Source organism: Fistularia commersonii, chromosome 20, assembly GCF_037954325.1.
Source record: "Fistularia commersonii isolate RoL2024-O1a breed Wild chromosome 20, RoL_Fcom_v1.0, whole genome shotgun sequence".
NCBI classification, from domain to species: domain Eukaryota; kingdom Metazoa; phylum Chordata; class Actinopteri; order Syngnathiformes; family Fistulariidae; genus Fistularia; species Fistularia commersonii.
Genome location: NC_141303.1, coordinates 11,770,001 through 11,785,806, shown reverse-complemented (window position 1 = coordinate 11,785,806; position 15,806 = coordinate 11,770,001). Strand labels below are relative to the sequence as shown.

The 15,806-nt window shown below is 39.6% G+C and overlaps 2 protein-coding genes across 5 annotated transcripts in view; both read right to left on the bottom strand.

The window, feature by feature from the left end:
- Positions 1-7,991, bottom strand: part of rngtt (RNA guanylyltransferase and 5'-phosphatase) — a 78,484-nt gene extending 70,493 nt beyond the window's left edge. Inside the window, exons 1-6 of the mRNA XM_086167289.1 lie at positions 7,493-7,991; positions 5,041-5,150; positions 4,836-4,939; positions 4,640-4,728; positions 2,129-2,204; positions 1,131-1,383 (exon numbers count right to left, since the gene is read on the bottom strand). Coding sequence (XP_086023415.1) covers positions 1,131-1,383; positions 2,129-2,204; positions 4,640-4,728; positions 4,836-4,939; positions 5,041-5,150; positions 7,493-7,556 — 696 coding nt within the window. The 5' untranslated portion in view covers positions 7,557-7,991. The remainder of the gene's footprint in view (positions 1-1,130; positions 1,384-2,128; positions 2,205-4,639; positions 4,729-4,835; positions 4,940-5,040; positions 5,151-7,492) is intronic.
- Positions 7,992-8,743: 752 nt separating this feature from the next.
- The window catches only part of LOC147222957 (interleukin-31 receptor subunit alpha-like), an 11,712-nt gene continuing 4,649 nt past the window's right edge, over positions 8,744-15,806 (bottom strand). For 3 of the 4 annotated variants that reach the window (XM_086167272.1, XM_086167274.1, XM_086167275.1), the window contains 9 exons: positions 15,090-15,172; positions 14,713-14,929; positions 14,446-14,616; positions 12,234-12,335; positions 12,013-12,156; positions 11,283-11,423; positions 10,389-10,473; positions 10,191-10,269; positions 8,744-10,015 (listed from right to left, as the gene is read on the bottom strand). In XM_086167272.1, coding sequence (XP_086023398.1) covers positions 9,599-10,015; positions 10,191-10,269; positions 10,389-10,473; positions 11,283-11,423; positions 12,013-12,156; positions 12,234-12,335; positions 14,446-14,616; positions 14,713-14,929; positions 15,090-15,172 — 1,439 coding nt within the window. In that variant the 3' untranslated portion in view covers positions 8,744-9,598. The remainder of the gene's footprint in view (positions 10,016-10,190; positions 10,270-10,388; positions 10,474-11,282; positions 11,424-12,012; positions 12,157-12,233; positions 12,336-14,445; positions 14,617-14,712; positions 14,930-15,089; positions 15,173-15,806) is intronic. The other variant, XM_086167273.1, reaches the window with a different exon arrangement.

The following is a 15,806-nucleotide window of genomic DNA, read 5'->3' as shown; positions in this document are numbered from 1 at the left end:
TCATAAGATATTTCTTCTATTTCATTTATTCATTGGCACAGGTAAAACCCATGGCAAAGGAAGTCAGATAACATAAAAAAGTTTATATCTATGACAAAATTATTTTCTGTGCAAGAAACTTTCAGTTCTAGCTTTCTTTATCCGCAGAGTACAAGAGAAAATGGGCAGCGTTTTTTTCTGAAAAGCTGCACCACAACCAATTGAACAATAACTGAAATGGCGTTCATTGTTTTTAAGTAATATACACACAGGATTATAATTCAGCTGTAATAGTATGATGATTGCAGAGCAGTGCTAACAGTTTTCCTTGACAATTGTGTTAACAAAAAGGCCTGTATCTGATAATGCATCTATTGTTTGCGCACACTTTCGCTCAAGTGAGGATGCCACGTCTGAAATAAAGTTATAAAGTTGACTAAACAGAAATATCTAATATGTAATAGGACTCAATGACCTACTTATCGCAAGAAATCATTTAGAAGAAAAAACCCTATTTCTAAGTGGCTTTTTGAAAAGCAAGCATTTCATGAGTACAGGTGACATTTCTGCTTGCGACAGCCTAATAGACACCAACTAGTCAGAATCAGGAACACAGGAATCAAATAAGAGAAGGCACTGAAGTGGTGCAGTCTTGAAGAGCTTCTTTTCCCAGCGGACCAGTCCACTGCAGCACATTCTAAAATGAATTTTCCCCAACTCAGGATTTCAGTAAACCCAGTCTCAGGTGTTTTTGTTATCCCATATACCGTGCCTATTTTTTTTCCTTAGAGCCCACAATTCTGAATCCATTCTTACCCATTACACTTACTGACTGTTGGCTTCATCAGTGCTGTAACTTCCCAGTACCCCAAATGAGAGCTTGATGTTACAGTGCAACTTGAGAAGATCTAACACTTGTTTCACTAAACCACAATGATGAAAGCTTTACTTCAAGGCAAGGAGATGGCTTTTATCATGAAAATGATACCTTTCCCAGCCATTGAGGGGGTGCAAAGTGGCATGCTCTCTAACCGTGTTCATGTAATTGAACATACATCTCAACAATTAGGTGGGTAGGCCTCTTTGAAGGCTCAACATCCCGCCATGACACCCTGATTCCAGAACATTTCATAGAGCCGAAGAAGTCTTACCAGCTTTAGTTTCTCTTTCTTTCGCTTGCCATGGGCTGACCCAGAAGAGCTAGGCCCCGACTCCTGGCCAACTGAGTTGCCGTCGTCATCCACCTCCCCGCCGTCATCGTCTTCAAAGCACCACTCAGGCAGTGCAGGGGCAGGGGGTGTGTCCTCCTCTTCACCGTAGCGATGGAAAAGCTCTTTGAGGTAGTCTCCCTTATAGATCCCGGGGGCCCGGGCCTGGGCAAAGGCAGCTACAGCTGCTTCAATGCTGATAAGAGCAAGAAAATACAAGAAACTGCCTATTGAAGATCTTTTTTTTTAAATTTGTCTATTTTGAGTAGAATTATAATGTGCAGACTAAATATAACACATCTACGGACATCTACATTCTGGCGTACTGTACATCTCCGCATCCTTTTATCATTAGCATCACAAAGATTAATTGGCAAAAATGCAGACATTAGATTAAATCTTAATCCTTTGATCAGCATATAGTTCCTGGTGGCTGGCCATATTTTCAGAATCCTGAAAAAGAAAGATAGCCTAAGAGTCATATAATTTTGCAAAACCTGATTCAGGATGAAGCTATTGCTCTGAGAATGTTAGCTACACAGGAAGTAGTGGGTGGTGGGAAGGTTTCATCCAGTTTGTAGAGCTAGTTTCCAGGGATTCAGTCTTAAGACTCCTGCTCAACCTCCCACTGAATGCATCTTCAGCCCCCTTGCTCTGCTGCTATAAAACATTTAACACCTCTCTCATGGGGCTCTCATACCGCTAACCAATGAAATTCTTCAGGTCATTTGTGATGATTGATACCGACAGAGTAACTCCTCATGTCATCAAGCGTACAGAAATGATAAAGAGAACTCTGAATTATCGGCTATGAAGACTGACAGGGTGAGGAGTTCTTCAAACCAGACTGATGATGATGGCCAATGCAGAGCTGCTGTCATCATACATGAAAATAAACACCCTTCTGGCAAAAAGAGTGATAGAGAAAAGTAAGCCCTTACCTCCAGTCCATCTTTTCCACCAAGTATGCACAGACCAGAAATCCTGTCCGATTGAAGCCATGCGTGCAGTGAACACCTTTGGGAAGAACAGGAAGCACCAAAGTCAAACACTCAGAATTATACCTCAAAGTTAAAATCATACTATATTATTTATTTCTCTGGGCATGTTTCTAGAATAAGCAAATACTTAGATATCGTAAAAAAACTACCTGAGCTCCAAACCATCACACAGGTAGTTCAGTATAGCCATATATTTAACATTTTACTGTTTTGAGAAAAAAAATGATGAAAATTTTTCTTTCAGATGCATCAAGTCTTCCTTTAGACAGGTTCAAGGGATTATCAGGCAGATTTATCTCCGTGGATACAGTTTTTTGTTTGAAATGTATGTATACCCACTAATTCTCAGAAACAAACTTCAGCCATCAGGTTTGGTCAGAAGAGTTAGGACTATAAAACCATCCAATTTCATTCGTGCCAGGCGAAAGAATTTTGCATGGCAACAACGTAACGAAAATTAAACAGACAAACATTAGGGGGCAGAGATCACATTTACCACCCCAGCTGTCTAGTTTGGATATGTGTACCACTGAAATAACGAAGCCTAATCACCAGAAGGCTGCAGACTGGGCATTACTGTGATGACATTCACACATTCTGCTCTGATGTTTGAGCAATTTGGATGGCAAGCCTGCCACCAGTTAGGAGGTAAGAGCAGGTCTGAACAGGATTTCATTATATTAGGCTGAAATGAAAGAGAGTACCCTGCTGTCACTAGTTAAAAAGTACAAGTTAAAAGTGTGTCTTTGGACACAATCCTTAACATGAAAGCAACCCTTTCATCTTTGACTGATAGTGTTTGAGAAACTGTGTGATGTTGAGGAATGTAAATGTATAAATGTGTGTACATGAAAAATCTTTATGGAAAAAATTTTTTTTTGAAGAATGAGAACTCTTGCTTACAGCTTTCCAACTGTAGGTAATGTCTGCTCTCTGCTGGACAATTAAAGGTATTGCTTCTAAATAGTGTGAACACGTTTGAGGAAAAGAGATTAGACGTTGCGTAGACCATTTAACACCCCATAAGTTTATGGCTGTTTTCCAAGGGGAAACCATACTATTGGAGATGGATCTCCTCTGCTGAATTACCCTTTGTGTTATGTTACAGCGGTGATGGTAACTGAAAAATAAGTATAGTTTTTGGTTGCGTCCATTAAAAAAAAAGAAATGAACATTCAATTCTGAGTTTTTGAGGCGACTAAGGCACTATGCAACAATGTCAACAAAACATAGGATAGGACAAGCTGAGGGAAATAACTACATGTAATAATTTAGGGTATGCGGTGTAGCGACAGAGAAGGATTTCAAAGTTGCTTGCAGCCTTGGCATGCTACAGTTATCTTTGCATGCAACTGCGAGCAACCAAAAAAGCTATCTGGAAAAGATGTAGAAACAAGTGTAGTCTATGGTGGTACTCCATCCAAAGTCCTATTTGGGAGCCACTGCCAGAAGCTCACTGATGAAGGACAAGAGGTTTTCACTACGAAACAGCGTCGTCGTCATGAATGGCATCAAGCCATCAGGCACCACTATCAAGATGTTTTTACATCTCTGTAGTGTACAACAATAGAAACGTTTGTCCTTTTGGCCTTGATTTATTTATTTACTTTTAGGAAGGAAAAAATGATGTCAGATTTGTCCAGGTGTTTCTGTCTTTAAGTTACATAGTCTGCAAACGTACTAGCCGGTCCAGATCATTCTATGTCAGATATTTTAGTTTGTTTTTTTCTCTTCTCTGATCTCTGTGGGGCAGCAGAAGATCATAAAGGACAACAAATTATTTCCTGTTTATGTAACAAAAACAAAGTGGTTTTGCCAATCCTTCAATTTACATGATATAATAGTAAATATATATATATATCTATATATATATATATATAGATATATATATACTCTGAGCAAAAGATTAAAAATACAATTTAAAAAATAAAATGAGCTCCAAAATGTGTTGAAGCAATTTTGCACATTCAGGCACAAGAGTTTTAGCTTTTTGTTGAACCAAACTGTTCCTCTCCAAAGAATTATAAGCCTCCATGCTTTGGTGCAAATGTAGGTACTTTGATGTCATGAAGGGGAAATAACCCCATGTATCCCAATCTCACTTATCAATAATATAAAACATTCAACTTCTTTAAACCTGGTTTCATACTCTAAGAATTCATTTCTTCCCACCTGCCCACTTCTGCAGGCTTGCTGAGGGGCACATCAAATGCAGTGTCAAACAATAGCCACTGCTCTGGTTTGCACAGATGTGACAGATGCAAATGCAAGGCACATTTGCAAAATGGATGGATTTCGGGTGGCCACACTGATGCTCATGGGAACTGTGTTTAATCCTAGGAGCCAGGTGACAGACTTGACTTCTGCTTGACCAACCCTAAACTCTTCCCCCACCGGATGTGAGGAAAAATCAATCAATTTACCATTTACTCAAACTAACAAGAAACTTACCTATCAATTCTGTCGGATTCTTCTCCACAAAGTGTTCGCAAAGCCTGATAAACATGGCAGTGGTATCTTTGGACGGGCATTCCCCATGGCTACAACAAAAAGAAAAACAAAGGGGTTTAATACATTGCGACAGACTATATTAGAATACAATAAAAAACAAGTTTATTAAAAAATGTTAGAGTTATTACACTCTTACCCTTTACATTGAAGCTTCACATATTTGATTCCTTCTTTTTCAATGTCATTGCGGTCATAGAAGCGAGTTGTGTTTGTCAAATCCACAAGCAAACCCATTTTTACCTGTAGATAGAAAATATATTGGACATGGAATATATCAGAATATCCATTTTCAGAAAAAGTTTGAAAATTAAGGTCTGACTGATCAGTATGAAGTATCTTACTTTTAGACTTTTTAAGTAATTTGACAGCATGCTTGGGTGGAACCTGTTCTCCTCAGCCACTTGGTCATCATATCTGGGACCCAACATTGTTTTCATTGGCAAGAATTTACCTGGAAAAATAAACATAATGAGCTGAGCCAGAACCATACATGAAACAGTACACAGTATAATTAAATCATGTCTAGAACATACTTGCAGATCTATTTTTCTATGTGTGTGTGTGTGTGTGTGTGTGTGTGAGTGAGGGAGTGCACGTACACATGAATTGTATGATGCACATCACTATGACTGCTTTTTCTAATCTGTTGCAGGCAGAAATAGTAATGCAAACATAATGCAAACTATGTAGAGTACCATTTCTGGATTAGTTCATCACTGGGTATGATATCAACAGAGATCTCTGTTTGACTATAACATCATGCTTTATAATCATGACCAAAATTCTTTTCTGATCAAACAGTCTCCTGACTGCATTTGACCTGTCATATTGATGCAAATCTGTGACTCACAGATGGATCAATATTCATTCTAGTTCAATGTCTTCTCTTAACTTTTCTTGACTTCTCTCAAAATCAACATGGCTCTCAAATATCCCATGTCGGCCAGGCCTTGGTTCTAAGGACCCTCCCAAGAGCACCAGACGAAAAATAAATCAATTACCAAAATAAAAAGGTAAAATAAACAAACTTGATCTCATATGATGAAATAACAGATGGACAGATATTAAACAAGGATAATGATTATCATTAAGCATTAATCATTAAGCAACAGAAGATAAAAAAATAAAGTGTGTAAAATATAGAAGACATGCAAGAACATATTCAATGGGCAAAATACAGTGATTAAATGCCGGGCACTTTATCAAAGTAAAGGGCGTTGTATAGTATCAGAACCTGGAGTTTTCTAAGGATCGAACCAATACAAGGACAAAGATAAAGACACCAGATAAAGGCTTCATTATCAATCAACAATTAATCTAAGTCAGTCATTTGTCCGTACATCCCATGAAATGATCTCTGATTGTAAGTGTTGTAGTTGTACAGGAACATAAAGACAAGCACATCCATGCTGAGAGCCAGCTTCTTCCCCAGAGCAGTAAAAAAAAAAAAAAAAAAAACTACCCCCTGCAAGCAACCACATCCCCTTACGGAATACACACACACGCAACGGCCCAATGCTGACAACCACTCCGAACTCCGAACCCTAAAGACAATCAGACACCCTTCACACGATACACTACACTAAGCCTGTAACTCAACTTTATCCACAACAGTCACCCATTTTCCTCTTCCTCACAGCTGACAACCACCCTAAACTCCACACGCACCCTAAAGACAATCTCTCTCTCACACACACTCACACACACACACACACACACACACACACACACACACACACACACACACACACACTACCCTCTTCACACTGGACTGAACTAAGTTTGCACTTAATGCACACCCTCTCGCCCCCACCACACATATACAACACACTTGTTTCCCCCTCTTTTTGCTGCTATCATCCATTTTACGCTGCTACCATCTCCTATTGTCCGATTTTTTTTTATTCTGCTGAGTACATACATTGTCTCGCGGAGAGTCCCTGCAACATTTCATTATACTTGCATAACGCCAATAAAAACTGTTGAGGCTTCAGTCTTATAATAGCACACCACAGCTAACGACCGATTCATCTGAATGTAAACATGTTCATCTTCAGATAAATGAGTTAAGACTCCTGTGCTTATGCCTTGAAAATAGTGTGCGAGGAGAGAACCTAACACGGGGCGACGGCCGCGGAAAACCGCACTGGATCTGGCGGCGGGATAAGATCAAGCCAAGGCCCCGGTTTGTTTGGACACGTGACGTAGTGGCAATGGAGCTAGCCAACCCAGTTACATTCAACTGCCTAAATGTTTCTATTATCAAAGGAAATCAATCCAAAAATTTGCCGTAAATGAACTTTTGTCTAAAAACGTGAACGTTACACACAGGGGGCGCGCATTTGACGGTAAAATGAGCTTGGAGGCGCGAAAGCATCAGGTGAAACTAAGAGACGTTGATACGCACACCTGTAATATTAATCACAAACTCGATTCGCTGAATTAAACTCGCTCAGGCAGTTTGCAAACGCTTCGGTGTCTTTATTCAATGAACGAAATTCCGTCGAAGCGTTCTATATATATATATATATACCATACGCCAATCTGTGCACAGCTTGCTAACGTCACCATGCTGTGATGCTAGCAAGAGTTTACGAGACATTAAATTGCTGAAAACGGCTCTCTATCCTAATATTTGAAAAACCAAAAAATTAGATTTTATGTTGCAGAAACAGTACAGTATTAATGATCGCGTATATGTTGTATAACCGTGATGTATTGGGTTGCTGCCTCGCTATGTAAGGCAAGAGTTGCATTAACCTTTATAATCCAAGTCGTGTGTTTATGTCCTACCTGCCACTGGTTGTCCTCTTCTGGGACAATTCCGCCATCGCGAAGGAGGCCCGGTGTGTGACATGTTCAGGAGCGGTTTTGTGTTTGGTGTCGTTGTTTAAAACCAAAGCCTACTCGGCATGTGCTTTCGTAGACCCTCCCGGTGAGGCCACTGTATACACGGCTGTCGGACACGCAAGCACCGCGGATGCAAGGCCCTTTAGCGACTAAGCTAATTTAATACACCTGAATGGTCGAGGAAAGTTAAACTCGTTCAACTTCCAGACACGCTGTCTAGCATTAAGTTCTTATAGCTCACACCATGGCAGCAACTCGAAATTACGCTTTGAAAAGGTCTTTCTCCTGATATTGTTGCGTCCAAATTGTTAGCAATAAGTTAGCATGATGGGAGTACTTCACAAACAAGCTAGCTAGCTAAACTAGCCGGTTTTCTAATTCGTGGCTGTTATCGTCTTGTCCTGGAGCTCCATTCTGCCACCCGCAGGAAGTAATCGGAAGTCATGCCATAACAGGACGACCCACGGGAGACAACAGGCCGTGGTGCCGTCACGCCTCTCCCCACTTAGTTTTGAATAATAATTTGATGAGCGGATTACCGTGCAGCACGGTGGCGCTGTGGTTAGGGCTTCGTGTAAGGCCAAAGTTTCCTCCGGTTTCCTACCACAGTCCAAAACCATGCAGCAGGTTAATTGAAAACAATTGGGAACATCTATATTCACCCCTGCGATTGACTGGCGACCATTCCAGGGTCTCGCAAGATGACATGCCAATTTCAGACGATGCATAAGCACACTCCAGGTGCTGAAATCCGATTTGAAACTGGTGAGGTGGCCCGAATTGAAGGTTCCTGCTCCAAGCAACAGTTTGTTTTTTTGCAGTCAAAATAAATGAAGACGTGTCACCTCTCATCTGTATGCAACTGCAAGAAAGAAGGTTTGCAAGCCCCAACGGGGAGCACTTCCACGTAGGGTTTGCATTTTGTCCCCTGTGTTCCCACGTTCTAAAAACATACGTTTTGTATGAGAGTGAATGGTTGTCTGCTTCTTTATCCCTATGATCAACTGGCAATTGGTCCAGGGTAATCTCCGTCTTTTATGCAATTACCCCAAGGATTACCACCCCACTCTGAAAGCAGGATAAGAAGTAAGTATATTGGGTGAATGAGTGAATGGATTTACTACTTGATAGACAGAATTTTAATTTCAGAGAATCGACCAGATTATTTGATTCATAAAGTTCTTGCATCATATGTAACGCTTTGGAAGATAATTTATTGTTCTGTAAAATATATTACAGGGGACATATTTAAAGAAGGGAACATACCATGCCCTGGTTATATCTGATGCAATGTCATAAAAGTAAAAAGTAACAAGAGGTAGCACTAGTCCATGCAAATATATGTTCCATTTAATTATCTGTTTTCTTGGTGTTTTACTTGTTTTTTTCAGCGAATAATGTTAAAAGTGCAAATAAAGGTAAAAAAAAATCAAAGCACAGTAATATGTCTTAGCAAAACACAAGCCTCTTTAATGCACATTGATACTATTGTGTTTTAAAACAACTAAATAACTGCCCTACAATACAGTATGGGCATATTTATGTACATCTTACTTGTATCACTGTCCGTACCTGTTTCTTCTGTGATTTTAACCTTTCTTTTATGTTGTTGAGATGTCACTGTGTAAAAGACAAGGAAAACTTTTTCTCGGTCACTTTACAGCCCAGTTTCTGTGGAGCTGAGATAACTAAAAATTCACTTTTGTTTCACATTGCATATAATCTGAGCTATTAGCCAGGAGAGTGCACAGTTACTACTATGACAGACTCATATTGAACAGTTTGAAGAGTCACTGTACAAATACAGTACAAATACTGCTATAAATGTCTCCGTCCAGCCTCAAGAGAAGGTTAATCAACTTTACATAATCATATTATATTTTGGTACACAAGCTGTAGAGTCTACCTTCTTTCCACAATTAACGCAGGCAACAGCAAGACATTGCCACACACTGGAAAATTCATCCCGTGCTTCTTGAGGACACTGATCATTGTTGATCATTTCAATACTTCGTCCCTCAATAGTTTCAGGTATCTGAGGGCATTCTATCACTGGAGGGTCTCTTTCAACTGCTCATCTTGTTCAAACATATCCAAAGTAACATAAACAGTTGCTGGTGCAGTCTTTTCTTGAACTTTCCCCGGAGGCTGCTGCCTAGAGTGTCTGCTTGTCTTCGTGAGCGGCATTTCCACAGAAGTCTGGCTTCGGTAAGGGTTTAAGTGGTTGTTCTCTGAGGACAGAAGTGCTTTGGATTCTCCAGAAGTCTGCAGGAGAGTCTCTATGCTTTCAGTGGGTTTTTCATTCTGCTTCTCTGCTTCTGGAGTAATGAAGTCAGTGAATTCCTCCCAGTGGTCCTTTGATGGACAATTTCCCACAGCTAATACCACTGCAGATGTTTCCTGCTTTCCCTCGGTGCACACGTGTTCACAGTGGCTTTCTGATGGAGTACTGAAGGGGCACTTTGTCTGTGGAGAAAAACCAAACACACAAGGGTTCACGCAAAGAGCTGATCATTTTCCAGAGTTGAAGATTAGATGCATTTTTCATAACAAGAGCATTAAATTATTTTTCAAAATGTGATTCAGATGTTGCTACTAAAAACAGTGAATTTTTTTAAATTTTGTCCACAACTGAGCTCACCCTCTGATAAGTTGATGGCCACAGTGCCACTGAACTGAGGCCTGGATTAGGCACTGGTTTCTCCATGAATTTCTTCCACCTAACAAATTCATTTGGGAACATATAATGAAATCCCACAGGCGTAGCGATTCCTATTTCATCGTTGCATCCATTAAATAAACCATACTCATCATACATCACATCATCACTGGCACTTACTGGACCGCACAGCATAATCCCAGAAAAATCACCAGGAATATAAAGATGCCACCATAGATGATGAGTGTCTTGATGAGCCTTGCATCTATTAAAGACAGTAGTGATTATGTTGTTTCAGATTGGCAGGAAAATAGCCAGAAAAAATGACAACCTGTGGTGACAATTTGAAGGAAGGGGAGAAAAAAGCTGTTGTAAAGCAAGCAGTATCTAGAAAACACTGAAAATGTGATAATCCAAGGGTTAGGGGATCCAAGTGATCCTGATGTAGTGATGACAATTAATCCTGTTATTTCTACATCATGTAACTGTTTTTTTCCAAATAAAAATCTCATCTTAAAATAATGGTAGCATGTATTTGCTAGCTCTTGATGCAATACATGAGAGCAATTTGATTCACTTAAGGAGGCTCCATGAAATCCTTTGTGAGACACAGATATACTCATATATCTCTCCATTATCCCCCCCAACATGTAAAACGATCTGCCAGATAAGTAATAAACACGTACTTCATAATCGTATTTCTAATATTGCTTGGAATTACAGGAGTTTACAGAAAGACTCAACAGGAGACTTGGATCCTGATCATCCTTGCTTGAGGGTTTATAATAACATAATACTGTTACTTTAAGTAACACAATTTACTTTTAAAACAATGTTTAGCTGAACTACGCTACTAATTTATTGTAAGAAAATTATCATATTTTTTTATTTTATCATAATTTATTTGGCTTGCATGCAGCGCCCTGCGTCATACCTCCCGAGTGATAAATCACCATGCAGACTTAGAACCAGACTACAACTGATGCAGATATGTCACCAGATCTCATACTCTGAATAGTTAAGATATACAATACACGCATTGTGGTTGCAAGAAACAATCCCTTTAGCACTTACCAAATCTTTTGGTTTTAAAGTTTGTTTCACTGCTGTGAGTTTGTCCCTTAAGAGCCACAGCCTTGACTTGGACACTGTACTGGGTGTCTTGATTCAGACCTTCCAGCAGGACCTCCTGCTTTGTGCTGTTGACAGTTACATCTAAAGAAAAGCCACAATGACGATAGTACAACTATAATTTTGTTGGACAGAGGGTTTGGAAGTGTGAAATAGCCCTAAACAGGGTATGTTAAGATATATATTAAGGGATATTAACTGTATAATGAGAGAAAACAATACAAGTAAGATTTGTTCAGCATGACTACATATTGATGTCCACCTCAAAGACACAAACAAATATATATATATATATATATATATATATATATATATATTCTGTATATTTCCAGTGCATCTTGTATTTGCAAGTGTTATTTGCAGTGCTTATGTCCTCTATTGTAAGTCGCTTTGGATAAAAGCGTCTGCCAAATGTAATGTAATGTAATGTAATATAAGTAATTAGGTAGTTAATGAAGGCAATTAATATTTTTCCTAAAAAAAAATCATTAGCTGACTAATGCATTTTACAGGGGACAGCAAATAATTACTTTGTAAAATGTACCTAATTTAACAATAATTTTGTCATGACAAATATTCCCTGTTGTAACAGAAATTACTTCTACAATCCCAAGCACCTGTCCCCATGAAAGGAAGGAAATTGCATCAAAAATTTAATTCTGCGTTGCCTTACTGAGCAGCGGCCCATTTTCTGTTTTATAGTAAACAATATAGTAGATCACGGCATCCCTGCAGACTTCCGTGGATTTCAAGCTCCAGTTCACAAGGGCGCTTTTGTCTTGAGCATATACGCTGATAGACGAAAAATTTTCAGGACCTGTGGGGGCCGAAATTTGTTTATGGCAATTTACAGGTATTCTACAGGATCATATAAAGATCTGAAGACTTACTTACCACCTAATCTGGAGCAGATCTGAGGAGCTTGTGTACCGTGGCCTGTTCTGTTGCCAAAGAGCACAGTAACTGTAATATTGTAGGGCTTCTTATCAAGCAGGTCTGTGGAGGAAACGTCTATTTTACCCTTAAGTGAATGAAAAGGTTGAAACTATTCAACAGCTTGGATTAAAGAAGATAAAAAGGAAAAGCGATAGAGCAGACTGCTTTCTGTTGGAGTGAGTCTTGAAAGCTCATGACATAATCTCTCCGATAGATGCTTCGCAGAGCAGTTTTGAAACTAGTGTAAAAGATAGGACACTTAATGATGATGGTCAAACTAATAAACAAATACTGTACAACCAGATGTTCAAGGAGTTAAGGTCTTGAATGGTCAACCCATTTGGCTGATCTAATATGTATGCATGATTTTGCTATGATGTGAAAAATAACATCAAATCAAAAACTTCATCAACTAATGCATTATCTACACCACTTATCCTGCAGACAGGCTCGGGGCGTGGAGCCTATCCATACTGTCATTGGGAGTCTTTGGGGGTTCACCCTGGACAAGTCGACGGCCAGCATATAACCATTCACTCTCTTGTCTGTGCAGGTTCTCAGTCATGGTGAATTCTTGTTGAAATCTTCTTCTTGTGACAACTCAACTTTAATTTCTTCGCTTGAAGACATTTCACCCCTCATCCTCATCAGTTCTAATGACCTGTGGGGAGATTCCAAATATAACTGCCAGGATTTTGGGCGGGTCTAGTTTATGATGGCTTGTTTTGTAAGGGGTAAGGGCGGTTGTTATGCTAATGGGAGTGTCATTTGTTGGAACAAAAGGGCAACTTTGTGGGATTACCTGGATTGGCATATGAATAGGTAAAGCTAAACAAAAGAGTTTAACCTGTTGGATCAGATGAACTGAGGCTCATGTGGTTGTTGCCGGGGGCTGGTTCTGGTGGTTAGGTCATTCCTGGTTGTTTGGAGGGTGCAGGTGGGCCTGGTCCGTGTGTGCAAATCCGTCTAGGTACTGATCCCATTACAGTGTTGTACAATTATGAAAGGTTGCGTCTGAGACCCACTACTCTGTTCAGAGATGGTTTTTCTGTTTTGATAAAGATGGCTTCTTTTACTCCTCTCTCTAACCATCTGTCTTTTCTGGCCAGAATATGGACATTGCTGTCTTCAAACGTGGTGAGTACATGTCACTTGCATTGAGGATCGTGATGACATCTAACATTGGAAAGACCAAACAACCTCTGCACAAACAGATGGCCCAACACAGGAGAGCAACCACTTCAGGACAGAACTCCACGGTTCACCTACACCTGAAGGACAAAGGCCATTCATTTGAAGACAGCAATCTCATATAGGGAAATTCCCCATAGGTCATTAGAACTGAAGAAGCTTCTCCGATGAGGGTTGAAATGTCTTTGAGTGAAGAAATTCAAGTCTAGTTGCCAAGACAAGAAGATTTCGACAAGATTCATTCACTCTCTCATTCACACATCAATACAGGGTCTCCAATGAATGAACTGCATGTTTTTGGACTGTGGGAGGAGCCCACGGAGACATGGGAAGAATATGCCTGCTCAACCCAGAAAGGGCCCCAATAATTGAGTATTTTTTTTTAGAAAAAACAAATTCTATAGAAAAGTCTTTGCTGACAAAAAAATAACCTTGAATTAAGAAATGTTCAAAAATGGAACAAAATTAACAAGACCTTAACTGAAATAAAATAAATAAAAATAATTCCTTAGACTTTCCCTAAAAGTGTAATGTCTATCTATGTGGACCAGCGATTGATTGACGACCAGTCCAGGGAGAACCCCACCTCTCAATGACAGCAAGGATGGGGTTCAGCAATCCCACAACCCTGAGTGCTGGCTGAATGGTATGAATATTGACAAAATGAATGAATGAACGTAATACCTCAGGAGTTACTTGAGGTTTGCTAAATACATACCTACAAAGAATCAATTGATCACATTAAAAGGCAAAATAAATGATCTAAAAATGACTTCAAAATCAGAAATGATGCACACATGAGCATTGTCTACTTAAATATATGTCAAGCAAATAACCCCCCAAAATCCCAATAATTGTCCAAAAAAGGATCTCAGAAAAGTAAGAAATCAATGGATGAGATACAGATAATTGCTTTTAAAATGTGGACAAACTATTGGCGTACATGAGTCCCTGACTCTGGAGAAGGCATAGAACCTACCTAACAGTGTTACACTAGTGTCGTTACTTGTTTTCCAATTGTATTGATTGCCATTATGAGTCCAGTCGATCATGTAACCGCTGACAGGCTGGATGGGAGCCTCCCAGCTGACCACAATATCGCCTTCTGCTGTTGATGTCTGCAAGTATGAGACTTCAGGGAGGACAACTGCTGGAAGAGAGTGAGAAGCAACAATAACAACAACAATGATAATTATAATATTTTTGCTGGGAAACAGAGGTGAAAGGCATTGCAGTGAAAACTTACTCTCCTCAATGGCTGGGACATACACTGAGTCCTGGGCAAGCAGGGTTCCATTGTGGAAGACGGATAGGTGTAGGACATTGGCCCACAGGTTCACGCTGACTTCACAACCCGAGGCTCCACATAATGTATCCGTGTCATTTTCTATGATGCTGCGATTCTCGTAGGGAGTCTGTCTGACAGTGTAAGTGAAGTTGCCCTTGCATGTAGAAGGAATCTCCTGAAGGAAATTTGAAAGATTTAGAGGATGTGCCATGCACAATGTCTGTTAGAAAGTGACTGCTGTACAGCTGAAACATGGTGAGGGTTTCTAGAGGACTTTAAATAGAAATATACATTTTTTTTTTTTTTTTTTTAATATAGATTTTGACTGTGCTTACCCTCCACATGGCATAAACCTTTCTCATCCCTCTTATTTCTGGTTGGGTAATCTTTCTCCACATGTGTAGCTGGACGTCACTCTCTGCACAGGGTTTGGAGAAGTTGTAAACAATACTGATATAAAAAAATCTGCAATAATTTAATGAATAGGGGAAATGAATTATTGAATTTTAATGAATTAGGGGAAAACCATCTTTGCAATGCTTGATGGTTTATTAAAGATCTTTCTTTCAAGTTGGAGTCATTTTATACACTGCTGACGGATGTGGCTCAGTTGGTAGAGTCGGTGTCCCGCCTCAGAAGGTTGGTAATTCTATCCCTGAGTCCTACTGTTTGCATAATGTGTCCGTTGGCACTGAACCCCAAGTTGCTCCCCATAGCCTGTTTGGCTGCCTTGCATAGCATTTCAGCAGCCATCAGTGTGTGTGTGTTTGCATTAATGAGTTGCTGCTATTTGGTGTTTTAAAATCACAAGTTGTGAAAGTACTATATGTATAAGTGGAGACTATTTACCATACGTATGAGGGAACATTACATGAAGAGGCCTCTCAAGAATTTCTATAAGAAAATTAAGCCAGCATTTCTGATTGCTGAGAACTATTGGAATGAATAGATATTTTGCATCAGTATTAGTTTGTAACATTTTACAGGGGATGTTTTTATGTTTTTAATGATTTTCAAGTAATTTCTTGTCATATTTTGTTGGGTGTACATTA